The sequence below is a fragment of the Lemur catta genome, chromosome 1 (assembly GCF_020740605.2).
Source record: "Lemur catta isolate mLemCat1 chromosome 1, mLemCat1.pri, whole genome shotgun sequence".
Classification (NCBI taxonomy): domain Eukaryota; kingdom Metazoa; phylum Chordata; class Mammalia; order Primates; family Lemuridae; genus Lemur; species Lemur catta.
Window position 1 is genome coordinate 26,988,176 of NC_059128.1, and position 27,981 is coordinate 27,016,156.

Below are 27,981 nucleotides of genomic sequence, written 5' to 3' on the forward strand. Positions count from 1 at the left end.
CCCACCGTGGGGCAGACAAGATGGCTGCTGGCACTTCCAGACTCAAACGTGTGCCACACTCTTCAGCAGCTGTGGCAGAGAAGTCCCAGGAAGGACTGATTAATTGGCTGGGTTTATATCTTTCCCACAAATCGCTGCCACTCAGGGGATGGGACACTCGACTGAATAATAATTATTATCAGAACCAGTGTCTGAGCAGCGCATTGTAGTTTACAAAGCCCTTTACAAAGCACTTTCTTTCATATCACTTACTTGGTCCCTATCATTAGCCCTGGGAGGTAGAGAGAGGAGGGTGAAAGTGTTATAAGCCCATTTTATGGGGGAGGTAAAGCAGGCTGTGGGCAGAGCCAAGAAGTCTGCTGTACTGCTTGTGTATTGAAGAACCAACTATCCACTGTTGGTGGGACTAAGGCAAAAAATTATGTCATGAGTGTTTGATCCTCTGTCTGCAAACATTTCCTTTGGGCACGCTGGCCTCCCAGTGTTTACACGTTGCCTATGGCTGAACATGCAGCAGCTGCCTTCACAGCTGGCTTTGGACCTGCCAGGGGAGGGAAAAGGAACCCGAGGGCTGGGGGTTTGCTGTAGCCAAGTCCCCACCAGCACATAGTGTCTGTATCTGTGATCATTCCAAAGGTCGCCTCAGCTTCTGCCCCAAGCGTGAGGCAGAGTGTCTGTACCAGGTTCCAGGAAAAGGCCCAGCCCCAGAGATGGTCAGGGTCCTGGGGAGGGACCCTCTCTGGAGAGACAAGCTCCATCCTTTGTGAGGATGAGCCCTCTGAGGTGCAGCCATATCCCAAGGTGGGAAAAATTGGGCCCCCCCACGGCAGGTTCACTCCTCCACGCCAGCACGCAGGTGCTGAGATATAATATAAACAGCCAGGGCTGGAATAAATAGCCTTTCACATGACAGAGCTCCTTCTCAGATGCACTTGTTCCTCTCTTTGGGTAAGCAGACCTACTGCTAAGCCTACTAAAAGCACAAACAAAAACAAAACCCCAAAAGCCTTTGGCCAAATGTTTGTCATTTCCCGATCCTGTTCTGAGTCTGTACCACCGGGGCCAGGCCTGGCTCTCAGAATGTACCATCACGCCAGCCTGCAGCTGCAGGTGGTGAGCGACGACGCCCGGGGAGCGCCCGGGAGTCCGTGATAACGAGGTTCAGCCTGGCGCCTCGGAGCAGTCAGGGCCCATCTAGAGAATGCAAAACAGCACAACTAAAGAAACCGCTCTCTTCTAGCAGGGATACAAGTTTGCATTTGAATTTTTGTACAAGCCAAAATTTCAGAAAAGCACCTTCATCCAGGGCCTCAGCTAGCCCATGTGGTGCATTTGTGCAGAAGTAGAAGGGCAGCACCCGCTCTGGGGGAACATTCACAAAATCATGCCCCTTCTGTGGGTTACTAGAGCAAAAGCTGGGTCTCAGCCCCTCCTCTGTGCCCTTGGCAAGTGTCCCTGTGCAGGCACAACCTGTCCACCTTCCAGAGGCTCTGCCCCCGTCATTTATAAATTGCACAGGGACATTTGGGGGGGAGTATGTCCTCCCTAGTGACTTATTTTTTAATGACTATCTCTTATTTTTATTCCATTTGACTTGCATTCAAGGAGAGCTTGGTTTTTTGGTTGATTTTTAGTGTGACTCAGAGTAGAGTCACTGGCCAGAGTCCCTGGAGAACTTGCTGCAGATTCCTAGTAGGTGGGGGCAGTCGGCTGGGTAGACTGAGGCTTCCCAGGGACAGAGGAGCGGGGAGAGGAAACAGATGGAGATGGAGGGAGAGGCTAGGGATGTGTTTGTTCTCTTTTACACTTCGCAGTGGAATTGGTTGTAACCTTTTTGAAGGACAATGAAAAGTACCTACTAGTATTTAAAACTCACATACCTTTGACCTAGAAATTCTATTGCTAGGAACTTAGCCTGTGTGTGTGTGTGTGTGTGTGTGTGTGTGTGTGTGTGTGTGTGTATACACACACAGACACAGACACATACTCATTCACTACCAGAAGGTCCACGTATAGAGGACTAGTTAAATATATATTATAGTACATTCATAGAAGGGAATACTATTCTTTTAAAAGAGTGAGTAGAAAAAAATGGAAAGATGTCCATTTGCTAAGTGGAAAAAACCCAGCAAATCACACAAGATTATATATAATCCTCTTTGGGCAGAACTTGCTGAAAATCAGTAATCAATCTGTCCATCCTGTGCTGAATCTCTTTAAATTTATGGAAACTACAAGACTGAGTTTATGTTGAAAGAAAACCAACCCACCCACCTATCCTTTGGCACCCTCTGCCACCCAGCCCCTGAGGATGCCTGTCCTTTCCTCAGTCTGCCTCCCAGCCTCCTGGTGTGGGCCCCCCTGGGTGCCCATTGGCACTCCCCAGGAATCTAGTCATGTCTAGGACTCCCCAAGTCCCCCTAGGTTCTAACATCAGCACACCCTGACATGTCCTCGTCTCCTCGGGGGAGGGGAGAAGAGCCTGCCTGGTCTGAGAGACAGAGACCACTGGCCTCAAGCAGAATTGTCTCTAGGCACGAATCTCCTTCCACGTCACACTCTCCCACGGACAGCGAGGAGATGCCACAAGCAATTTATCATGCCGACACTCAGCTTGTCCCTCCCGTCTTCCTTTGTGTCCCTGCCTGAGTCCAGCAGTGACAGGCAGCTTTCGGCAACAAAGGCTAGAGTGTCACGAGGGTTAGAGTCGCCCCTGGCCCCGGGTCTGCAGAGCTCTGTTAGGAAACCAGGTCAGAGCAGAGGGAGGGGGTGCAGGTTCAGGCATCTTGAGGGCCCTTGGAGAAGGTCTGAGGACAGGGCTGCAGAACCACCCACTTCTGGTTCAGTGCCGCCGAGCATCGGGTTCATCTGGGATGAGGAGATGTCCCAGGGTGGGGAGTGGGGAGGTGGGTCTCGGCTGCCATTGAGTCATTTGTCCCTGGGTGAAATTACTCCCAGTGGAGTGATGCCCCAGGCCTGCTGTCCTCATCCCATCTCCCGCACTGTAAATGTGCTGTGTCTCCTGTGTTTCTTTCCTACTTGCTGAAAATAAAAATCTTTCTTCGTGAGGGTGGGAAGGGGCTGAGAACTAGGAAGAGCCCTTTGGAATTTGAAAGCTTTCTCAGTGTCCCTGGACCTATGTGTTTCTCACGCCAAACATCACTCCTCCAATCGGTCTTGAATAAACATCTCGCCACCTCCTGCTTGCCTGGGTGTCTGAAGGACAACACACACAGCATTATTTCTCTCCGCTGACTGACAATCGAGTTCAGTGTTCTCTGCAGCTTGCACTTGGCCACAGAGGCAAACGCAAGGTGTTTCACGACACAGACATCACAATTCCTACAGCATGAAGGCTTGGGCAGGGGCCTGGGGCCAGTGAGGGGCCTCCCCTGGACCGTCTCCCCAAGAATAGAGCTCTGTCCTCACCAAGGGGGAGCCGAGCCGGCAGGAGAAAAAGGTAGATAGTAAATACCCCCCAGAAGGCCCTGAAGCAGGGCAGGTGCTGGGCAAAAGCCAGCTGGTTAAAAAAGAGGCCTTTAACTTCACTTTTTGTTTTCAAAGGAAGAAAAGACAAAGGCTGGCAACAAACTTTTCCTTGTGTCCCTTTGGATTAAATGCTTAGATCAATTCAGCCTTTTAACCCTAAACTTTTGGTCCCCATGGTCTAGGGCAGACATTATCTTTGTTTTAGAGGTTGGGAAACTGCAGCATAGAATTAGGAAGCTAATTTCCAGGGGGCAGCATGGTGAACCAAGCAGAGAGCCCCAGGGAACCTATTGGAACGGGCGCCATGTTGCCTCGCAGCCCACACACGCTTCCATCCTGGCACTCTCAGGGCTTTTACGGCAGGTGGTCCTCTGGTGCGCGAGTGTACCTGAGGCCCAGTCGATCTCTTCCGCTCTGGGACACTCGGGGAACAGCACGGCTCTTTGCCACTTTTGCCAAATTCCAAGAGTGATGCGAGGGAATGTAGCCAGGAATAGGGTTCTGGTTCTTTCTCTTGGTTTGTTCCTGTTTTTGGCGGCCCTTCAATGACGGGGGATGAATGACCAAGGATGATCACCCCTCATCACACGCTGTTGGGGAAAACTCGACCAGGAGGGCACTGAAGGAGGCGGTTGCTTAGGTTGCTGTCCCAAAGCAGGGTGGCCATAAGCTGGCCAGCGAGCAAGGCATGGGGACCCTCAGAGGGGTGTCCTCCAAGGGGGTGGTCCAGGCAGAGGGGCCTGAATGCTGCCTGCTTGGGCAGGGGCGGAGAGGCCTGTTGGCCCGCCTAGGGTGCCGTCCCTGCCACACTGAACTGCCAGAACTCTACAGATGGGAGCAGGCTGCGGCCAACTTCCCCAGCTTTTGAAAATCCTGCATCTTAATTAGTTCCCTACTGCTTTTATACATGGCCCACATTTTAATAGTCCCCAGGCTTCTTCCACCATTTGCTCTCTGATGTTCGGTGTGATTTCTCTTCTCCTCGAGACAGTGCCCCTGGCTCCTCCGACACCCTCCCAGTCCGGGAACAACTTAGGGAACGCTGATGTGCCAAGCATGTAGCCTGAGATTGATGAGCCTGTCAGCTGGCTCCCTCTGTCCCCGGCCCTCCCCCTCTGCTGAGTGTCCCTCGGATGCATGAGCCAGGCGGGGTGAGCTGGATGGGGGGAGGTGAGGGAAGGGACCCTTGGAGCCCCGAGCCAGGTGTGAGCCAACGGGCAACGTGACCTTCTCCCGGCCTGCAGAGGAGTCTGGCTGTGTCCTTCCGAGGGGGGGAAGGACGCTCCGGCTCCCACCCCCATCTGTCAGTGCTTATCTGTCTCTGTGCGGGGGGGTCGCCTGAGCTTGGTACAGCTGGGAGAATGGATGCCTTCAAGTGCATCGGGGGGAAATGACCAGCCATTTATCTCTTTCCTGCAGTGTCAGAGCCTGCAGCCATCCATCTGGAGGCCTGCAACGGCAGCTTCTTCAGCTCTTGTTGGCGTCGTGAGTAGGGCAGCTGGAGTGAGGTGGGCAGGCCACTCCAGCCCCCACTCATGCTGCGACTGCCTATGTGCTGGAAGTGACCCATTCCTCTGCCTTCCTGGCAGTCTCAGGAATGGAGGTGGGCTGGGGGACTGAGTCAGGGTGTCCGTGGCACTGTGTGTGTTCTGCAGGGCCCTGGGAGCTTGGGCTGGCAGAGGAAGTGGGCCACAGATGGGGTGGCCAGGCCAGCGCATGGCCGCTGCTGAGTGTCCATGACTGTGCTTTGCAGTGGGACCCGGCAGAGCCACATGTGGGGCTTGGGTTGTAAGTCGGAAAGATCACCCAGTCACGCCATTGCGCGTATACCTGTGTCTCTCCCCACTGGAAGGCAAGCTCTTTGAGGGTGAGAGTTTCTTCATCTGTGCCCCTAGCACACAGCCTGAGTCTTGGCACCTAGTAGAGCATTGACAGTAAAGGTTTATTAAAGGGATGACAAAAGAGATGTGTCTGGTGTTTGATATCAAGCTTGGAGAACGTGACTTAGCTCTCATCATTTCTGTTTCATAGATGAGGGAGACTGAGCCAGAGAGCAGAGGCCTTGGGCAGGTGAGCTGGGCTTGCCATCGGTTCCCAGCCTGGCCTGTGGGTCTCATCAGAGTTTTGCCATCTTGCCTTTCTTTGGTGTGGGGTCGTAGGGGCCTTCCCTATGCCAAGTAGCTGTGCTCTGCAAGAGAAGAGGCATCAAGCAGGCAAGGCTGAGGTTCAAGTCCAGATCCCTCTACCCACTGGCTTTGTGATTTGGGGCAGTTACCTAGCCACTCCTGCCTCGATTCTCCATCTGTGAAATGCAGACCGTGGTAGTTTCACGGGGTTATTCTGAGAGTAGTGTGGGGTGGGGAGGGAGGGCCTGGTAAGTAAGAAGCACCGTGATGCTACCTCCACACTGCCCTGCTGGTGGGTTCCCGCAATGCTCTGTCTGTCCCTAGCACCAGTGATGAGCTCGCTGCAGACAGCTCACTGCCCAGCTGAAAAAGTGTGTACCATCTGGCCCAGAATGGGAACTCAGTCCTCCTCAGGGTCTTTTAAAAGGCCCCAGTCTAGTATCTTATACACTGAGGAGTGGAGATCAAGTGCCTGGCTGTGGGGCCCACCTATACCAGAAGCACTGCCTGCACGACCTCACCTCTGTATCCCAGAACTCAGCCCTCTGGCGCCCACCTCCCAGGGCACAGAGAGGAACCTGGACAGCTTCCTCTGTGCGTTTATTACACCTGTTAGCCCCTGGAATGCTAAGCCACACCCATCTGCCTGGATCTTGTTTTCTGTCCTTGGCCTTGGCTGGTCCACTTTCTTCATGGAGAACCATTCCTCCGTGGACTCACCCTGGTATGGCTCCACACCTTTGCCCTTTAGCATTGGACACCTGGCCTCTCCTGGTTCATTGTGGTAGGAACCCCTGTGCAGGGGCCGGGTGACTGCTCTCCAGTGTGTACTGACCCCTGGATGCATCTGACACCTGATGCCACAAGGACAGAGCTCTATCCTTACCATGCACAGCCCCCTCCCAAGCACCAGGCTCGTTGGTAGGGCTCCATACATACTGCAGTAACTCCTAACTGGTCACCGCGCTTCTGCCCTCACCCTCTTCAGTTAATTTCAGAGTGATTCTATTAATATATAGGCATCATCTTGTCATGCTTTGCTCAGAACCTCCAATGGCTTGCCATTGCACTCAGCGTGGAAGCCAACATTCTTGCAGGCGCCTGCATAGCCCTTCAAGGCCCCTGTAGCTCCCGGAGCTGGTCTCCTACCATTCCCCCGGCTCACCCTGCTTCAGGCAGACAGCCAGCTTCAGGGTCTTTGCACTGGATGTCAGCGCGGCCCCCTCCCTCTCCTCCTTCGGGCTTGTGCTTTCCTGGCCGCATTTAAAAGTGTAACCACCCTCTCGTCACCTCAATGTGCCAGCTTCTCCTCCTCTGCTCTGGTTTTTGCTCCAAAGCTGATTGCCATCTGTCATACCAGAGGTTTCACTTGTTTACTTTATGTGTTGTTTCTCCCCTAGTAGAACATAAATTCCATGAGGGCAGGGAGTTTTGTCTTTTTTGTTCATGGCTGTGTACCCGGCACCTTGAACAGAGTCTGGTACATAGTATGTGCTCAATAATTACTTGTCAAATGAAGGAATAAAGCAGGGCATCTTCCACTGCAGTTCTGGCATGATTTCCCCCCAAAGCTGCAGGAGCAGTGCCCACCCTGGACTGGAAGTGGGGCAGCATCTTAGCTCCCTGCTGAGTCTCCTCAGGTTCTTCTGTCCTCTCCACTGCCTGATATTCTGCCCCTTTGCGTCCATCCTCCCTGGGCCATGCCCGTGCTGGGGAAAGCCGTGCCTCACCACATGGTGGTCTGAGAGTATCAGAAGGTGGGGGGTTTTTGCTGACAAGCACAAGGAGAGGGAAACCTTAGGAGGTGAAAAGAAGGGTGCTCACACTTATTGAGCACCTGCTCGTGCTGTACACTTTGTATCCATTACTTTGTGTGGCCTTGTAAGAACAGCAGGAAGTGGGTTTTATTCTCCCAGTTTTACTGATAAGGAGATCAAGGCCAAGTGTGTGGTTTAGGGTAGTAGAGCTGAGATTTCACCCCAGAGCAGCTTCTTGCACTTTCCAGTTGCCTGTGTTCCCTTGAACTGTGTATTTTTATTTATTATTTTATTTTCCCTCCAGCTTTATTAAGGTATAATTGACAAATAAAAATTATATACATTTATGGTGTACAATGAGATTTTTAAAATATATGTTTACATTGTGAGATGATTAAATGAAACTAACATACCTATCACCTCATATATTTGTCATTTTTTTTTTTTTGTGAGGAGAACATTTAAGATCTCCTCTCTTAGCATTTTTTAAGTATACAATACATTACTAATAGCTGGAGTCAACATGCTGCACAGTAGACCTCCAGAACTTCATCCTATCTCACGGAAACTTTGTATCATTTGGCTGACATCTCCCCATCACCCACTCACGCTTGGAAATGTTTCACCCACTCCATCCATTCCCACTGTCCTTCCCCCACCCTCCCGTCCTGCTAAGCAGCATTTACTTGGTCTGCTGGCCGGCCCAGTGGTGAGGTTCCTTTGGCAGGGTGGGTGTTTTTGTGTCTTGAGTTGGCGATGCTTATCTGGTCCTGACATCTGGATGCTGGAACGCACCCTTGCGTGTCTACATAGGGGTGAGAGGGTAGGCACAGCGGAGGCCAGATGGGGGAGAGATCAGTCCTCCTGTCGTGTGGATGTCTGGGATTCTAAAATAGGCAGTAACAAGGGCCTATAGGATGCAGCCTGGGTGATGGGTCCTCCATGTGAACCTCATCTATTTTGAGCTTTATGAGTCACAAAACAGGGAGTCAAATGCAGCCAAGAAAGTGGCACCCCTAGGAAACAAGCAGATGTATTCCTGGGCCTGCCACCATTGTAGAAAATGAGGTTTCTGGTCTTCCCAGTCTCTCCTCTGTGAGGTGAGAGATTACAATGCCCCCCTCCTTTTTCCCCCCTCATGAGCCTGAGAGTCTGATGGGGATAAATGAAATAATGATTCTTAAGCTCCTTGCTCGTTGGTGTAAATTGATGTATAAATCCAAGGAAATATGATGAGCTTAACACCTCAAAATAATAAGCACCCAGAAGAGAAAACTGCACGTTTATATTTTTAAAGAAAGACTAGAGGCAGCTAAAAAAAAATTGAGCACTCACGATCTAGCAGGAGCATTCTTTGCCATTGTCTGTGGGATTTCTCCCTCCTGTTTGCACTATAACTCTATCTCCAGGCCCCTGCGTCAGAGGGAGCCCGTGATGGATGGACGGATGGATGCGCCTTGTCGGGGTGTTTCACCACAATTTCCCTTGGGGCAGTCTGTCTGTTGGCAGAGCGCAGCCTCCCGAAAGATGGTATCTCTTACAAACTTGACAGCTAACAGACAGCTCCTCTCTTTGTATATTTCCCCAAAGAAGAACTGTCTTAATCTGTTTTCTATATGGCATATTTTATTATAATCCATATATGACTTGCAGGTTCCCAATCCTCCATCCTGAGCCAAGTAACGAAGGAAAAAGAGTCAGAGGCTCTGTGAGCCTGTGACATCCAAGGCGTTTGCATTTTTAAATGACCTGGGATTTAATTACTCACTGTGCTCCCATGTTGCACTTTCAGACTCATCTCGCCTGCATCCTATTAATGAGCTTGGTGGCTCCAACAACCCAGTGGAAGCTTTTCTTTCAGTGCGTTGGGTGGCAGGCTTGGTGCACCTGTGTCAAAAGCTTGTGGCTTTCATCTGTACCCGAGAGGATGGCTGCCCTGTCTGTAGTACTGGAGAGAAGAAGCCATTGCTCTTAACTGACTTTTTTTTGCTTTGCTTTTATTTGTGTGTGTGTGTGGTTTTTTTTTTTTTTTTTTTTTAAGACTTTCTATGCTTCAATCCTTGTTTGTCTAAGAGGTTTTTTTCTTATTTGGAAACCGATTTGCTTCGGTTTGCACAGAAGCTGTCTCTGGTGTGATGGATCGTGCTGGAAGTCACCCAAGGAGTATCTCTGTTCCCAATTAGAAGTGGAGGCAGAGCTGCTTACAGAGGCCCAGGGAGGTGGCTGGCTTGGGTGACAGCTGCTGCCGCTCTGGAGAGAGTAACGATCCATGAGTTTATATCCATGTGTATAAAATCAGGCTAATTTAAAGATGAATTATGTGTGTGTTTTGGACCATTTTCTTTTAATGTTAAATGTTTGATGGCTCCTGTCAGGTTATGTGGTCCCCAAATTTGTGTGTGAGCTTCAAAAGGAGTATACTTTTAAAGAATTATTAAATCCTCTATCCAGATGAGCCATATTAGAATAAAATTAAATCAGTGAAATCCCTAAGGGATCAACAGGAGCATGTCTAGGACGTACCTTGTGCACGAGCTTGGACCTGTTACCCTTTTCCCCCCTTCACTCTGGGGCCTCCTGTGGTCAGGAGCCAGAGAATGCACCCTCTGCTGGTCTGTAGGGAGGGGTGGTTACCCTTTCCCTCTGACCTTACAAGGCCCACCCATAGTGCTTTGCAAGTAGGGTTTGCCAGTGGTTAGCTAGAATGCTGCTCTTGGAATGGTGCTCTGCTGGGAATTAAGTTGGCAACATTAAAAACCATATTTAAATTCTTTCCATTCTTTTGGAAGCAAAAATCACGGTAAATGTTACTTTTAATGCCGTAAACCTGAGCTGTCGAATACAATAGCCACTAGCTGCACGTGGCTGTGGAGCACTTGAAATGTGGCTGGTCTGAGCTGAGATGTGCTGTAAGTGGAAAATACACACCGGACTTTGAAGACTTAATACGCATAAAAGAATGTCAAAGTTTGCATCAGTATTGTTTATATTGATTTTACGTTGTAATGGCACTGTTTTGGAAATATTGGGTGAGATAAAATACATTGATATTAGCTGCACCTGCTTCTCTTTACTTTTTAAAATATGACTACCAGAAAGTTTAAAATTATATGAGCAGCTTGCATTATATTTCTGTGGGGCAGTGCAGCCGTACTGTTAAAATCAGAACCATTCAAACTTTGATAACAACATCTAGCATTTGTAGGGTACTTACAGTGTCCTAGGCTCTTTTCATATGTGATCTAATTTTGAATCTAAAGTTTTGAATAGAATAAAACAAATAAAAATTGATTTTACACCATTTCTCACACTAGTTTGTGTGTGTGTGTGTGTGTACTTTCAGAGTTTCTTTATGCAGTGTGATTCTTTATACCTTGTGTGATTCTCACATCAACACTATGAAATAGATACTATGACCATCCCCATTTAACCCATAAAGAAACAAAGACTTAGGTTAAATAAGTAGCACAGGGTTCCTTACTAATAAATGGCAAGGCTAGGGTCTGACTCCAGGGCTGTCTGAGAGCAGAACTGACATGAGCCAATCAAATATTTTGGTAAATAGGGAAGAATGATGGCACTAAATGCCGCCGTGACCCTGGGAATGTCTCTATCACTTTCCTCATTAGGGGATTGGACTCTAGATGCTATTGGAGATTGCTTGGAGCTCTTTGGGTGTAGGAGAGCCCATTTTGATTCTGTTTTCCCTCTTGATTCTTATACTGTGTCTACCTGGTAAAGTTTGGGTAAAGAAGACCAAGGGAGTAGACTGAATTATGGGAAAGCAGGATGGAGGCATATTTAGTAGGGGAGAAAGCAGGAGCAGAAGGAAGAGGAGGAAGTTCAGAATTGATGGAAAGTCCTGAATGGGGTTGACACTGATGTGGAAGTGTGAACACCACATGGGGACAATCGTATAGAGGAGAGCCTAGAGCCATGACACAAACCTGCCCTCGGCCTCAGCCAAGATCTGCCTTTTATCTTGAAATATGAAAACTATGGAGAGAGTCTAGGAAGGCAATGAAATTCACAAAGGTTTGGAAAAAGACTTTCCAAGGAAGGACCACAGAGAGGCGGAGTGGAGTCCATGCGGCCTAATCAGGTGAATGGGCTTGGAGGCCCATTGAGTTCAAGGCTGTTCTTGGCCCCTTACCAGCTGTGTGATATTAAGCAAGTTCTCAGCCTCCCTAAGCTGCACTGCCCTCATCTGTGTAATGGGGTAGCTGTGCTCTTGGCTGTGGTGGGGACTGAGTGATACTTAGCAATAACAGCTGCCTCATTTCGAATGTTTACTGTTTGCCAGGCCCTCTGCTTGAGTACAAATGTACCAAAGCACAGTCGGGTCTCAGCCCGGGCCTGCCAACTACTAATACGATGTGTGGGGGCTCTTGTCATGATCTCAGTGGCATCTTGAAAGATCATTTGGCTGCATTCTCAGCCTGCTGTGTGGCTTTGGTGAAGTTACTTAACTTTTCTGAGTCTCAGGTGACTCACTTGGAAAATAAGGTGATTGAATTAGATGATCTGTAAGGCTTTTTCCGGCTCAGAAATGCTTTGAAATTCTGGACATAGGATTTAGAAGGCTACAGGGAGGTACTAAATATGAACTTCAAATATATATGTATGTGATTATAATAGGTTTGAGAGATGGTGGTCAGCTGTTCTCTTTTGACTGAGGACAGAACACGAGGCAACACACTTTAATTGTTTTAGATTAGGCATTTGGAAGACTTTTCTGACTTGGGAGAAAAGATAATATGTCATCAGAGCAGGCCGTGGAGCTGCACACTCTGAACTCATTAAAGCAGGCAGTTGAATATTTTTCTGACATTCAACTTAAATATAACTTCATCACACAGGCCTTCCCTGCTCCCTTCTCTAATGTGGACTCCCCCACTCCCGCTTTATTCTTTCACATCTGACCATGCTGTTTTCTTCCTTAGCACTTATGACAATTCATAATTCCGTCTTTGTTTTGTATTTAGCATTTAACGTCTGTCTCTTTAGACTGTAAACTGCTTAAAGGCAGGGCTTGTTTTTATTTGATTCACCTCCTGTGTACCAGGTGCCAGCACAGCAATTGTCACTGGCAGGTGCTCAGCAAATGCTTGTTGAATGAACAGGTGGATGGATGCGTTTCCGAGGAGTTTGGTTTAGTGGTAGTGCTCCTTGATGAGAGGTGGATCCTTTGCTCTCCTTTTTTGGTAAGAAAAATCTCAAAGACTCTGTCTCTCAAGATACTTTAGATACTGTCTCTCCTTCCCACCTTCCTTTTCTGGGGCTGGTTACCCATGGGTGTGCATGTCTTCAGTTTTAGTGGAATGCCTGAGTGCCCCTTCCTCGTGGATTGGTTAGCCTGCGTCTGTTTCTGCCGGAAGGAATGGAAAGTGTAGGTAGAGTTCTGTTGGGGTCAGGATAGAGCCCAGTGGAGCAGGGATTGCTGGTGCTGCTTGTTTCCATTTGCCCTTCCAGATCTGCTCTTTGTCTTTCTCCGTGCTTCTCTGTGTCCCAGAAGCTGACCCTGGTGGGTTGCAGCTCCCTTGCCCTTTGGATTCCAGTTAAGGTTGGTCACTTGGAGAGGACATAGCAGGGAGATAGAGGATGGGAGGAGAGAGCAGTGGGGCTGTTGGTTCCCTTGGTTCCCTGTCCTCTGGGCTCTGATGCTGCAAGCTTGGGCCCCAGGGCTCTTTTATGGGCAGCTTCTTGCAAACACTCTCCTCTCCCTCTTTCCCTCCAGGAATAGCAGTGGTGATGGCTCCCCACCCATCCCTCCCCTGGGGCGTTTCACTTACTTTCCCGCCCCTGCCTCTGTAAATAGTCCTCACACTCAACTGTCAATTCCACCGTAACAGTGGGCCATTTGTTTCCCTGACTCTTTCCAGGGCACCACTACATCATAACTCTTGCACTCTTCTTACCTGATGCAGTGGAAGGGACCATATGTCTGAGTGTGGCAGTGGGGGGAGGTGTGAGGTACAGGATCAGAGGAGAGGCTGGAGAAATATTTTGTAGTAAATCAGAATAGATCACTGTACTTTAGGTTTCTAATTTAAAAAGACGACCCTCTGTCAGGTTAGGTGTTTGGGACACCTTGAGGAGGGGGTCAGCTCCTCTCTCTGGTCTCTCACTGGCAGGGCTGGTCTGGCTGCCACTGCTCGGCTGGCCCAGTGACCTCAGGCCCCAGGTAGCCGACCAGACTCCTGATGTCTTCAGAACACCGCCCTGGTATGTGGGCCCTGCAGCGCCCACTCTGCTGCTCTGGGGCCTGTTAGGCATTTGCCGGGCTCCTTCCCTTCCCTTGGCTCCCGAGGCCTCTGTGTGAGTCGATGAGAACAGCCTCTCTGAGGCTGAAATAGCCTTTCATGGAGCAAAGCAGAGCTGGGCAGCCAGCATGGCTGAGGGGAGGTCACGGCGTTGCCAGACAAGAGCTGGACTGGAGGGAGGGAAGGAGAATGATCGAGGCTGACGTTGGTGTGCTGCTTGAGAGTTTCCAAAACACTCTCATGCAAATGGGTGAATTTCTACCCCACAAAACCACCCGTGAGGTTAGGCGTTGTTATCCCCACTTTGCAGATGCAGAAACGGGCTCCAGGTTCCTTGACGCCTTGCCCAACGGCACGTGGCCGGGGAGGCAGAAGCAAGACAGTGACTCAGGCCGTGTGAGCCACCATCACCCGGCACCTTTCCGCTCTGCCTCAGCTTCCTCTGAGGGTGCAGGCAGGGTCAGAACTTGTCTCTGGGATTAGGAAATGGAGACGGAAAAGCTCCATTCAGCCCCAGCTTTCCCATCCCACCAGGAGGGGAGAGCACAGGCTATCTCGAGTCCCGCCTGGGAGCTCTGGTCCCTGCGTGCCCTCGCTCGAGGACCGTCCCGCCTGCTTCTAGCGGCCTGACCTGCCTTTCTGTCTTTGTTTGTAGAAGTGGAGCTGCCCCTGAAGAAGGATGGCTTCACCTCAGAAAGCACCACGCTGGAGGCCTTGCTCCGCGGTGAGGGGGTGGAGAAGAAGGTGGATGCCAGAGAGGAGGAGAGCATGCAGGAGATACAGGTATTTCTGCACCTGGAGGGGACACCCAGAGCCTCACCGTCACTGTGGGGCTTCCCAAACTCCAGCGCCAGCTCCGCGTCCTCCCAAGGCCAGGGCTGCATCTCAAACTGCCTTGTTTCTGTTGCTGGGAAGCTCGCACATTCTTTTCTGATTTAACACGTCCTCCTGAGGAAGTCATTCTTCCCCTCAAATCTGTTCCTTTCCTTTCATCTCCTTATTTATCCATTCAAAGTGTCTGTTTACTGAGTACCAGGTACTGTACTAGGTCCTGGGGACACATGGCGAACAAAACAGAGTGAGTTCTCACCCCCGGGGAAGGGACGGTCCATTGTGCTGCTGCTGGTGCCACTGAGGCCCTGCTCGGCTGCCCCTCCCTGCACACACCCAGCCCGGCCTGGCTCACAGACCGCGCCCTCCTCTCCTGGCGGCGCCCACTCGTCCCTCAGCCCGTGCAGGCGCCACCCTCCGGGCAGGGACGGATGCTCTGTCCCTGGGCAGCCACCACTTCTCAAGCCCTCAGTGCACAGGTGATAACAGGGTCACCTACCATTCCTTATTTGTTACTTGTCTTGAATCCCTATCATCTAATACAATGCTTGGTGCAGAGTATTACAATAATATTAATTAATACTAACATTAAATAATAGTATTAAGAATTCAATAGAATTAAATTATTAAAATGAAATATTCACATTAAATTTATATTATCTATTAAATTTTTATATTTTATGTTATAGACATTATGTAGTCATTAATTTTATATTCAATTTAACATTTAACAATTAATACATTAATTTATTAACATTATTAATGATAATATTGTAGTACATTTTTGGTTTGCTCTCTAAGTACCACCAGTCTGTGAGTTCCACGAGTCAGGGACTGTGCTGTCGTGTTCACCACCACGTCCGCGGGGCCTTGCACGCTCAGCACGGAGATGGGTCTCAGTGAAGCAGTCGAATGACTGAGTGAACGTGGCCTCCTCCTGTGCCAGTGCTGTGGGAGCGGAATGCTCAAGCCTTTCTGTTTAGTGGCCACAACATAACTGATATTCGTTCCCTCTGCTACTTTCCATGAGCTACAGCCCTGGTGAGTGTCCTTGTTAACTGTCACCTTTCCTCGTCTGGAGGCCTCGGAGCCATCTCTGACTCCTGTCTTTCTCTCACACCCAACATCCGTTCATCAGGAATCTTGTTGACTGTGCCTTCGCCATAAATCCGGTTTTCCCCCCACCCACTGCTGCTGCGCTGGTGCAAGAGGCTCTCATCTCTTGTGTGAACTGCTGCGGTTGCCTTCTCAGTGGTCTCCTTGCTAACACCCGAGAGGGAGCCCCCACACGTGCACAGCCTCCCCCGTTATCAGCATCACCGGAGTGGTACATTTGTTACAATCCGTGGACCTACAGTGACACATCATGTCCACCTGAAGTCTGCAGTTTCCGTTCGGGTTCACTCTTGGTGCTGTACGTTCTGTGGGTTTGGATACATGTGTAACGACACTATCCACTGTCACAGTGTCATACAGAAGAGTTTCAGTGCCCTAAAAATCCTCAGTGCTCTGCCGTTCATCTCTCCTTCCCCTCTAACCTTTGGCCACCACTGATCTTTTTACTGCATTTAAGCTTCCTCTCTGTCTTTTCATGGCTTGATAGCTCATTTTAACGCCCGATAATATTCTGTTGTCTGGATGTACCATAGGAGAGGGAGCTCTTTAAAATTTAAGTCAGTTCCTGTCATTCCTGTGCTCAAAACCCTGCTATGGCTCTGTCATCTCAGAGTGAAAGTCAAGGCCCTCTCATCAGTCTCTGACTTGGCTCCTTCCTCGTTTCCTGGCTGATCTGCTCCGGGTACCCAGACCTCTTTTCTTTTTGCTCTTAGGACACACCAGGCACATCCCAGCTGCCGGGCCTTTGCTCTGGCGTTTCCTCTGTCTGGAACGTCCTTCCCCAGACGTCCACGTGGCTGTCACTCTCGCCTTTTTCAAGTGCTTACTCCCATCCTACAGCCTGTGCCCCACTCGCCCTGCTCTCCTGATTCCCTCACTCTGCTTTTCGTTTCTTCTCCTTGCTCTTCTCACCATCTCATGTACTTTGTAATTTACTTACTTCTTATCTTACTGTTCATTGTCTGTTTTCTTCCAATAGAATGTAAACTCCTCAAGGACAGGAACTTTTGTCTGCTTTGCTCACTGATACATCTCAAGCACCCAAACAGTGCTTGGTGCATACTAGGTGCACAATAAAGATGTGCTAGGTGGAAGCATGGCGAACAGAGTCCAGTGGGTCGTCCCAGTTCTTCCTCTCTCTGCCATGTCCTACTTTGCTAGGCGACCTTTTGTTCTGGAGCTAAAACCCTTTTGTTGCCTACGAAATAAATCCAATATGATGAGCGTGACCTTCCTGGGCCTCCCTTCTCTGCTCCTAACCTAGTTTTCAGGCTTATTTTCCACTACTCCTTCACTCCCTCTGTTCTTCAGCCTTCTTCCCTCTGTACTGTTGTTCATGCTGTGCCCTATATCTGGCATGCCTTTTCTTCCATCTCCACGTGTATGAATTCCACGCATCTTTTAGGCTCAGCCCTAGTGCCACCTTCCCTATCACGCCAGAGGGATCTCTTCCTGCCTCTGGCATTTAAGATACCTACTGCTTTCTTCCGTGTGTGTGTGTGTGTGTGTGTGTGTGTGTGTGTGTGTGTGTGTGTGTATTTGCTATTCATGTATTCCTCCCCGTTTTTGGACTTTCAGATTTTGTAGTCAAGTTCTGTTATCTCTGTGTTACCTGCTAGAGTTTATTTATTTATTTATTTATTTGCTCAGTTTGTGTAATTTAACAGAATCAATGAATAGGACCGACCCTTGATACTCTAGGGACATGTAGCCCTTTCCCTTTAAAGCTGATGGTGGGTTCAGGTTCTTCTCTTGCAGCACTGGGCCAATATATGGGTCATCACTGTCCTTTCATCATCATCACCATCATCCCCAATGTAAACTGAATGCCTGCTGTGTGCAGAGCATGGGGCTACTATCTGCTGTGCTGGAAACCAAAACCAGGACCATGAGTCAAATGAACGTACATGTTTGTATTGCTTTATGCTATTAAAATGCAGATGTAGTAAATGGACTATATTTTTTCATTTGTTCATTCATTCATTCATTTGACCACAGTTTAATGAGGGCCTCCTCTGAGCCAGCACTGTGCTGGGGACGCAGAGACCAAGAGAGACCTGTCCCCTCTACTCATACAGACAGAAAACAATGAAAACAAATAAAGTAATTGCATTTTAGGATACATGCAATGAGAAGAACAAATAGTATGAAGATTATGTAAGAGGAGGGACAGATTCTAGGTGGTGTCCTGAAAGAGACAAGAGATTTAACCTCAGCCCTATAGGATGAGGAGCCAGCAAAGTGAGACTCCCAGGGAAGAGCTTTCTGGGTAGAGGAAGGGTGTGCTCAGTGAAGGCTTGAGATAGGTCAAAGCTCGTCATGTCAGACAGAGAGAGACAGACGGCCTATGTGGCCAGAGTACAGTACCAGGGAGAGAAGAGCCCAGGATGGAGTTGGACAAGTGAGCGGGAACCAGACCACCCAGGTCCCACAGGAAATGGAAGTGGCTTTTGGTTTCGTATGAAATGGAAAAGGAAGCCATTTGGAAGATTTTGATCAGGACAGTGAATTTATATTTCATAAAGATTCCTTTGGCTGCTGCATGGAGAGTGGATTGGATGCAGGGCTAGCAGTGGAAAGGAAGGATATCAGGAGATTTTTGCAGTGTTCAGGCCAGAGATAATGTAGTCTTCAAAAAGGATTTTTTTTTTTTTTAAAAAACACAACCACAAACCACTGTTATCGTCCACATAAAGACTGTTTAAGAGTAACAGGGAGAAAAGTTATTTTAAAATGTGCTTATTTTCCAGATAATGTTCTTAGACAGGGAGTGCAAGTCTGTTAGTAGGGGGGTCAGCTAACACTGTAGTGGGACCCTTCCTGCCCCTCACTCCTAATGCAGGACTCCCCCTCTGCTCTCTGAGCCCTGAAATGAGCTTTACTTGTCAGGAACTCCTGGCTCCTCCTGAGTTATGTAGAGAGGCTTCTGGGGTCAAGGCCGCATCACAGGAAATGCAAACACACTGGGACAGCTGCCATCGCGTGTGAGGCCCAGGGCCTAGGCAGAGGTTCTAGAGTCACAGGAAGCTGTTTTAAGTCTGTTCTCCCTTTACTAGACTGCAAAGCATTTTATTTCTCACTTCTTTTATTTATTTTCTTGTCATTTCAGAGGGTTTTAGAAAATGATGAAAATGTAGAAGAAGGGAATGAAGAAGAAGATTTAGAAGAGGATATTCCCAAGCGGAAGAATAGGACAAGAGGACGGGTAAGTTGGGGACACCATGAGGGAGGGAAGAGGCCAGGGAGGCTGGGGCCAGCAAACGTGATCCCCTTGCACTAGATAAAGATCACAGGCGTGGTCTGTCTTGGAGAACGTTCAGACAGGAAAGCTCCAGGAGAGCTCCGAGCCAGGTCATGACCTGGAAGAGTTTAGAACTGCTAAGAGGCAGAAGAGGAGGCAAAAGGTGCCCTGAGGGGTTGGTGAGGTCCGGGGAAGGGTTGAGGGCTGGGCTCAGGGTGAGCATGCAGGACGAGGAGAATGTGTCTGTTGTGCTCATTAGTCATGAAAGAAGGCTGAACGTTTCCTGCCTTGTCTCTGAGGTTCTTGCTCCAGAACAACAGGGTCAGGACACCTGCTTTTGGGGTGTGGTTCAGTAGGCAGATAGTAGGAGCATGATGGGGAAACATGGGGGCCACATCTAATGGCTCCCTTCTGGGCTTTGCGTGAGCTTGCAGGCCTGTGGTCCTGGAATGTGAGGAAGGGGTCAGAGCCTGGGGGAATCAAGGTGAAAAGGATAGAAATGTGAGAGTGGTTCCAGGGGGGAGGGAGCCCAGCATTCGAGTTGGGTCTCCAGAGTCCTCACATTCAAGCCCAAAGGAGCTTTCTGTGGTCACCATCAGGGTCTGCAAGGGCATGTGACAATAACCAGGTAGAGAGAAACCTCAAGGGGTAAACGGCTGTTCTTCACCTAGAGAATTAACTCTCTTGGGCCTGAGGATGGATAAGAGGTTAGTCCTGGGTGCCCCATTTGTTGGGTCTAATGACAATCATGGCAAACCTCTCTACTCTCTTGGTTCTCATGCCTTAGCAAACATTAGTATCACCGAGAGCTTATTGAAATGCAGGCACCCTTGGACCCAAACTCAGAAATTCTGATTCACAAGGTCTGGGGTAGGGCCTTAAACAGTAAGCAAGTTCCCAGGCAGCTGTTGCAAGTAGGCCAGTGGTGCCCACGCTGTGAGCTGAGATCCTTTGGCCTGTTGGCAGGGGCTGGGCAGGGCAGCCCTCTGACAGTACACCCTTATACAGTGGCCACCCGCCCAGCCTCGTCAATTAGTATTTCAACTATCCTGTCTCATCCATTATTTTCTCCTACTTTTTGTTGGTTTATGTGTTTGATTTTTTTTCTGGAGTATTTGGAAGCAAGTCCTAGACACTTTATCATTTAACTGGCACCTATGTCAGTGTGTATCTCTAACAGATACCATTATCATACCCAATAAAAATAACAATTATTCTAATATCTGTGATCTAGTCCCTGATTATTTTCCCCCAATTTCTCAAAAATTTCTTCTTATAGTTGGTTTGTTTGAAAATTAAGTCTCTTTTACTCCATAGCATACCTCTTCCTTATTATACTCTATCACAGACATTTTTCCCCCCATGCCATTTATTTGTTGAAGAACTTGGGTTTTTTGTCCTGTGGAATTTCTCACATTCTGGATTTGGTGAAGGGGTGGAGTTTAATTTCTTTCTCTATCCTCTATATTTCCTGGAAATTGGTAGGTTGATTAGAGACTTGGTTAGATTTAGGATATTTGTGTGTGTGTGTGTGTGTGTATAAATATTTTTGGGAGGGAGGCAAGAATCTTTCCTAGTGATAGGGGTGGTATTTCTTACATTACATCAGGAGGCGTATATTATTCAGTTGTTCTGAGTGGTATTAAAATTGATCAGTGGATATGAATGTTGTCAGCCTGATTGCTCCTTTGTAAAGTTCCTCATCAAGCTTTCACCAAATGACTTTTGCACCAGCCTGAGCACGAGCGAGACCCTGTCTCTACTAAAAACAGAAAAATTAGCTGGGCGTGGTGGTGCACACCTGTAGTCCCAGCTCCTTAAGAGGCTGAGGTAGGAGGATCCCTTGAACCTAGGAGTTTGAGATTGCTGTGGGCTACGATAACACCTCTGCACTCTACCTGGGGTGATGCAGTGAGACTCTGTTTCAAAAAAACCCCCCAAAACCCAAAACTCTCAGCAAACTCAGACTAGAATGGAACTTCCTTAACATAAAAAGGGGAATCTATTAAAAAAACATGATTTTTGTAGTTATTGATGAACTTGCCTAGACCCATCACTTCTCGTGGGGTGGGGGTGTTGCAAAATAATATCTAACTGCATCATTAAAGGAGACATTTGAACTTGGAGTTTCTAGTCCTTTTGTGAATTCCAGGGGCCTATACCTCCAAATCTTCTTCCATACCTTCCCTCAACCCAGCAAACTTACCAGCATAGAAAACAGTCCTCTTCACACCTTCTCCCCTCCCAACCTAAATCTAGATTGAGCCTGTGGTCAGCGAAAATGAATTGGAAGTCTTCTCTGTGAGAACATCGGCAGTGGCAGCCGCAGCCATTTATACGTGCTGTATCCTTGCTATAGACCAGGTGTGTGATGGGCTCTTTCCCATAAGAGCTACCCCATAGAGAGTGATGACTTTGTGCCAGGTATTTTCTACTACCTTCTCTAGTTCTATATTGTCTATTGTTACGGCAGCCACTGGCCATATGTGGCCACTGAGCACCTGAAACGTGGCTAGTCCTAATCGAAATGTGCTGTAAATGTAAAATACACATGAGATTTTGAAGATATAGTATGAAAAAAGGAATGTACAACATCTCATTCATTTTTATATTGATTAAATTTTAACATGATAATATTTGGGATATATTAGTTTAAATAAAATATATTATTAAAATGAATTGCACTTGTCTCTTTTTAAAAAATGTGGCTGCTGGAAAATTTAAAATGACAAGTGTGACTCCTATTGTATTTCTATTGGACAGAACTTCTTTTTCATTCCCTTACAATGGCATTATTACTCTGAGTGGTTAAGTAACTTGTTCAAAGGCACTCAACCTAGTAATGAAGAGGTCAGGATTTGAACACAGATCTGTGCTTTTTCCATCAAGTTATGCCTGGCCCAGTACCCAGCATGTAGCCAATGATTAGCTTATTGAATAATGGAAAAAAGAAAGAAAAGTTGTATGTCAGCTTTATGGGAGCGGGAAGAAGGCTTGAACATGGTGAGGGGGCTAGATGGGGCCTAGACTAGCTCTGGGCCCACCTGATGCTGGCCAAGCAGCAGCTGAATGTGGCTCTGTGTTGTACAGTGACATTGTGGACATGTTACCCATGATGGGAGCCATGGAAGGACCCAGAGGGTGTGGATGAGTCTCTTTGTGCTGGAATAAGTGTGTGAAGCTGCTTCCCACAGCTTCAATTAAGCTGTCTTGCCCACCCTTTGAAGTGGCATATTCCAGCTGCTGCTGACACTGGGCACGACTACTTCCATTTTTGTTGTCAGAACTAAGAGGCAGTCTGAGGCCTGTCACCTCCGAGAGTGGTCTCTGGACTGCAGCATTAGCATTACCTGGGAACTTGTTAGGAATGCATGGGCCCAGACGCCACCCTAGACTAATTGGAATTAGAGTCTGCACTTCGACAAGACCCCAGGTGCTTTGTGTGCTCACTCAGGAGGCCAGGGATAAGGTATTGATTATAGGAATAGGCTCTGCCTTATTTGAACTTAGACTCCGTGAGTTCAAATCCCAGCTCCACCTGTGATGACTTTGGCCAAATTGTATAAGTACTTTGGGCTTCAGTTTCTTCATTGGTAAGTTTTGAGTGCTTAATAAAGGCTAGATATTTTATTAGGAGGGTGCAAGGAAAAGAGAACAACTCTCGGAGTTTTGATAATGGGTTATTTCCTGAGGGATAAGGGAAATTCAAACCCAACAACTAATAATTGTGTCTATGATGAGTTTAGCCCAAGAAATAAAAGCTTTTTAAAATCCATGAAATTCTTATGGGTCATTTGTGTAAGTATTATCAACTAATCAATCAGTAAACAATTACTGATGCACTGTGGTGTAGTGTAGTGCTTCTCAAATTTAATATACACCTAAAGCACCCAGGGATCTTATTAAAGTGCAGATTCTGATGCAGCAGGTCTGACAGTGGGGACTGATCCCCTGCCTTGTTAATAAGCTCCTGGTGATTCCGGGGCTACTGGTCTGAGGACCACACTTTAAATAGCAAGAGTGTAGAGCAGTGGTTCTCAATTTTGTTAGTCTCAGGAATTCTTTACACTCTTAAGAATTACTGAGAACTCCCAAAAGCTATTGTTTTGATTATAAGCAGTGATATCCATATCACCAATGATATTTGCCATATTAGAAATAAAAATAGAAAAAATTTTAAACCTGAGAATACGCAAGCACACAGTAATAGCATCATCACATGTCATGTAGCCGCTGGAAAACGCCATCGTACACTTGTGAGAGAATGAAAGTGAAAAAGGCAATCTTGTGTTAGTGCTATTGTGCAAATAGTTTAGACATTGCAGAACCCCTGGAAGGCTCCCAGGGATCCTCAAGGATGGCTGGGTCACTTTTTGAGAACAACTGGTATGAAAAAACTAGCTCTCTGCTTGGGATTGAGTCTGTCCTAGTGAAGGGTCTTTTAGCTTAAGCAAAGCTGGAAAGAATTTGAAAAGCTGCTGGGCCATTGCCCCACATTTGGACAATCTTTGAAGATCCAAACCACAGGAAGGGTAGGAAAGTGGCAGGGATTTAGGACTGAGGAAGAGTAAGGAACCCAGGCAGCTTCTGGCCTCTACTTATCCCTCCTTCATTCTTCTCTCTAAAGATGGATTTTCCTGCTTCTCTGTGCATGCATCCCCACAGCTCCTGAATTTATGGGCCCGCAGTTCAAGTGGCCTATACTAACTACAGTCACTGTTTTCTAATTCCAAGTCTCTTGTAGGTAGAAGCTGATTGGCCTAGTTTGGGTCAGGTGACTACTCCTGAGCCAGCCAATCAAATGAGGCCAGCAGGGCAGGGCTTGTGGTACACTCATGGCTGCCATGGCCCAGCAGGGTGCATATAGGAGGTGGGGTGGGACGGAGTGGACTGTGGTGGGCAGTTCTGGGGGCAGTGTGGGGGGGCTTGATTTCTTTTGGCTAGTTAGCTTCAAAGTTTTCCATAACAGAGGCTGGACACCTAGATCCTGCTCCTTCTGCTGGTCCCGTGACTGTGGACAGGTCAGAACCTGGTTCACCAAATGCCAAATGGGAATAATAACACTACTTGGTTTAACTTCTAGGGTTATTGTAGGAATTAACTGAGCTAATATAGGCAGAGAGCTTTGCATGCTGTGTGCTAAGTGTTAGGGGTTCCTGATAAAGTGTAAAATGCCATCTTTGCCCTCAAGGACCTTAGAATCAAGCTGGGGAGAAGATGATGATGTAACACCCGTGATACAATTAGAAAACAGCAGACTTCTGACTGTGCACTAACTCAATGCAACCGGAATTCAGCGGAGAGAGAGACCAACATAGGCAAGGAGGGGAAATTATTGGGCACTTCCTGTGGACTTAGTGCTGTCCCCTGCAGTTTCAAATCTTCTTAGCACTAACCCTCTCTTTGTGCCCGTTTTACAGTTGAGGAAACTAAAGCTCAGAGAAGTAACTTGTCCAAGGCGCATAGCTGGTGTTTAAACCTATGTCCAACTGACTTTAAAGCTGATACTCTTCACTCCTCAGTGTGGCAAGAGGAGGATTCTTAGAGCAGTGGGATGATAGTGAGGATGAAGCATGGATTGGATATGGATGGGCAGAGGAGAGGCTGGTCCTTGACAGGGATCAATAAAAAAAAAAATAGACATAGCCTGAGCCTGGGGTACACCTGATGGGATTGGTACTAGGTTGCCATTGGCTGTGTAAGTGGGTTGTAGGTGGCAATGAATGAATGAATGCATGAATGAATGAATGACCATGGGCTCCTGTCCTTTATCCCTTTTGTCTAAGTGGTCTGGCAGTCATGCAGGATGGATTGGGGGGCCACGTGGAGGTAGAGCCCCAGCTGGTGGGTTCTTTGAGCAGTTCAGGGGTCAGTTGGTGAGCTCCTAGATTAGCATGTGGAACAGAAAGGAAAATCACAAAGCCTGAGATGGCCTTTGAAAGGAGGAAACAATAGCATTTGGATACAGAGAATGAAGGAGAGGAACCACAAATGACTGACATGCTGCCTGACTGGTGATTCATCTATTTCCAAACGTGTATTTGGTGCTTCTTATATTAATAATATGTGGCTGACCCTATGCCAGGATCCAAGAATAGTGGTGGCCCAAATAGACAAGGTCTCCACCCTTACGTGGGGGAGACAGAAAATCAACAAGTAAACCAACACCCGTACCATCTAATGCCAGGAAGTGCTAAGTGCCTTGATGAAGCATGAAGCGGGGAGGGGAAGAGAGGATGAGGGAGAGGTATGAGTGGACATCAGTTGGTCAGGGAGGGCTCTGAGGGAGTGACATTTGAGTAGGACAATAGGATTCTGAGTTTCCAAGCCCGAGATCTTCTAGGAGACCATAAGAGTGCTGCTACCTCGGGAAGAATCCCTTGCATGTCCCCTTGAGTGCCCTGTAGCCATGATCCCTGTTTTGCAGTTGAAGAAACTGAGGCCCAGGGAGTATGGGAGCACATGGGCGCCCAGCGGCAGCTCTGCAGAGTGGGATTAAAGCCTGGCTCTCAGCAGGGCCCTTGCTTCCTGCTGGCATCTCCCCCAGCAGGGCTGGTGACTTCCAGTCCCCCACGGCTCCTCCCCTTCTCCCTGGAGGTATTTTTAGCCTTGCAGAGCCCCTTCCCAGGGGCTGCTGTTGCCTTGCCATTCTGCTTCACTTGCTTTCACCTGCTCAGAGGCAGCAGTGACAGGGCTGCGGGCGGCACATCAAGCTGTCCCTGGCTTCCTCAAGGGGTGTGGGGGGGAGGGCAGCTGAGGGTGACCACGCTCAGCAGTGTGGGCAGGCAGGAGGCCTGTCAGCGCCTGGGGTGACTGCCAACAGATCCCTCTTGGGGTCAAGTCTGAGTAATGAGGGCGAGGGGAGGAGGGCTGCTGGCTGTCAGCGTGGGCAGGGGTGGGGTGGGAGGGAGACAGTGGGTGAGAGGGAGGGAAGGAGGGAAGGAGGGAGGAGGAATTTGTTTTGGAGAGAGACAAGCTGAGGAGGTGGCAGAGGTGGCAGCTTGGCAGGTGGTGTTGATTGTGAAGTACGTGTTTTTGTGAGTGTGTGAGTGTCGCAGGCCCGGGATACAGGTTTCCCACCGTGAGGTCCCCCGTGAGTGTGTGCACTTGTGAGTGTGTGTGAGCGTGTGTGGAAGCAGCCCTGACCTTTCCACCGTGAGGTCCCCAGGACTACTCGTCCAGGCCAGGCCCCTGGGACCACGCCATTTCCCCTGCACCCCAGGCTGCTGTCGTGTCTTATTCCTCATCTGCCGCCCTCTTCCCTCTGTCCCCAAAGACCTCGGCAGGCCCTTTCCCTGGTTGGGAGTTCACTGCTACTCATTACCAAAGAATGACCTGGAGGAGGCGAGGGTGCTACACACGTGACCAGTGTGGGACTTACAAAGGTTTAAAAATAAACCTTGCTGTGTTCTTGTAGCCACTGTCCTGGGGCTGTGGAGCTGCCAGCATCCTCTCGGGATAGTCTCTTTGATTCTTGAAGGCAGAGCTCCCTCCACCCCCACCCCAGGTCACACTGACCCTTTCTGGGAGATGCACACAGAATGGTGGTGTCAGGAGTCCAGCCCAGGAGACCACGAGGGCCAAGGCCTTTGTCACTGGCTGGGGGCCCCAGGTAGACCAAACACGGGAGGCCTGAGCTGATGGCCGCCCCCACCCAGTAGGCCAGGCATGGGGTGAGGAGCCAGGGATTCTGCTGATCCTGGGCTCGTGCCTTGGGCCCCGGACACCAGCCTGGCTGGTGCTTAGGACACTGGGGGGGTGGGAAATGTGGGTACAGGAACCTGGGGTGACAACTGCAGATACACCCCTCGCCCCGTCAGGACTTGCCCCAGTACACCCATGAGCTGGTCGGCCGTGCGGAGCAGGGTGGCATTTTCTGCTGTGTCCGTGAAGGTAGAAGGCTGAGGAGCTGGAGCAGGAGGTCCTGGTGGCTGTAACAGTGCATGGGAATTTGGCGGTTGTGGGCTTTCCAGTCAGACTGTCCTGAGTTCAGGTCCTGGCTCTGCATTTAGTAGCTGAATGACCTTGGCCAAGCTACTTAACCTCTCTCTGTTGCCTCAGTTCCCTAATCTGTAAAAGGGGGAGCATAGTAGTAACTCCTTCTTAGGGTTGTGAAGCCTTAATGAGATGCATGGGGGAGGAGCTGAGTGATTTGGGGTGAGTTACCTAAACTCTCTGGGCCTCAGTTTCGTTGCCTGTAAAATGGGGTTGTTGTGGGCACAAAGGTCATGATGGGCAGCCTGGGGAGATCCAGCGGGGCGCTCAGGGCCTCACAGAGCGTGCTCCGGCACCGTAGCGATGGCTGTAATAACGAGTATCCCCATACCCCCTGTCTCCCCAGGCTCGTGGCTCTGCGGGGGGCCGGAGGAGGCACGATGCCGCCTCTCAGGAGGACCATGACAAGCCTTACGTCTGCGACAGTAAGTATGGGCAGGTCCTGCCTCCCTTCCTGTGCCCCTGCCCCTGGCCCACCCTGCCCTGGGCTTCCTTGGCTGTCAGCTCGCCAGCCCAGCACCGGGCTTACCTACCCGTCTCGGGCCACGCCCCAGCTTGCTGCCAGCCACCGCCATGGCAGCCCCACTTCCTCCTGGTGTTTCTGCGTGGGGGACGCCAGGTGGGGCCTCCCGCCCTGGCGCTGCGCTCCTCGCTCCGGCAGTGCCCTCCCGCGTGCACTCTTCCAGCTCCCTCTCTTTCCCTCTGTCTCCTTTAAGATTCATTCTCTATTTCTTTCTCTATTTCAGAGAGTTACAAACAAAAGCATAACTCAAAACCCTCCGACAAAGGTACTTGGCTCTTGTGGCTTTTCATTTGTTTCCCTTTAATTTCCTTTTTCTCTCTCTCTCCTGTCCTAGGTAGGGCAAGTTATGAATCTTCCTATGCGATGACTTATTTAATAAATGGCCCTCGATCCATCTCCAGCCTTTCTTGCTTGCTTCAGAAACATCTTTTGGACAAGCGGCTGCCTGGCTCCTGGGTGTAGGGTCTGCAGACAGAGCTAGGGAGGCCCGAGGGACAGGAGCAGCAAGGAGCCTTGGCCGCTTGAGGAGGATGTGGTCTGCTCCAGACAGATTCTGTCCTCATTTGCCAGAGTGCTGGGTGGTAGAATTAAGGTCTTTGCCCGCTTTGTCCTCTTGCTGCACTGGGTGCCATCTGCTCAT

General features: G+C 49.1%; 1 protein-coding gene across 1 annotated transcript in view; it reads left to right on the forward strand.

Moving 5' to 3' along the window:
- DPF3 (double PHD fingers 3) overlaps positions 1 to 27,981 on the forward strand; it is a 184,614-nt gene that overhangs the window by 118,579 nt on the left and 38,054 nt on the right. The window contains exons 4-6 of the mRNA XM_045564534.1: positions 14,291 to 14,418; positions 18,692 to 18,787; positions 27,165 to 27,243. Coding sequence (XP_045420490.1) covers positions 14,291 to 14,418; positions 18,692 to 18,787; positions 27,165 to 27,243 — 303 coding nt within the window. The remainder of the gene's footprint in view (positions 1 to 14,290; positions 14,419 to 18,691; positions 18,788 to 27,164; positions 27,244 to 27,981) is intronic.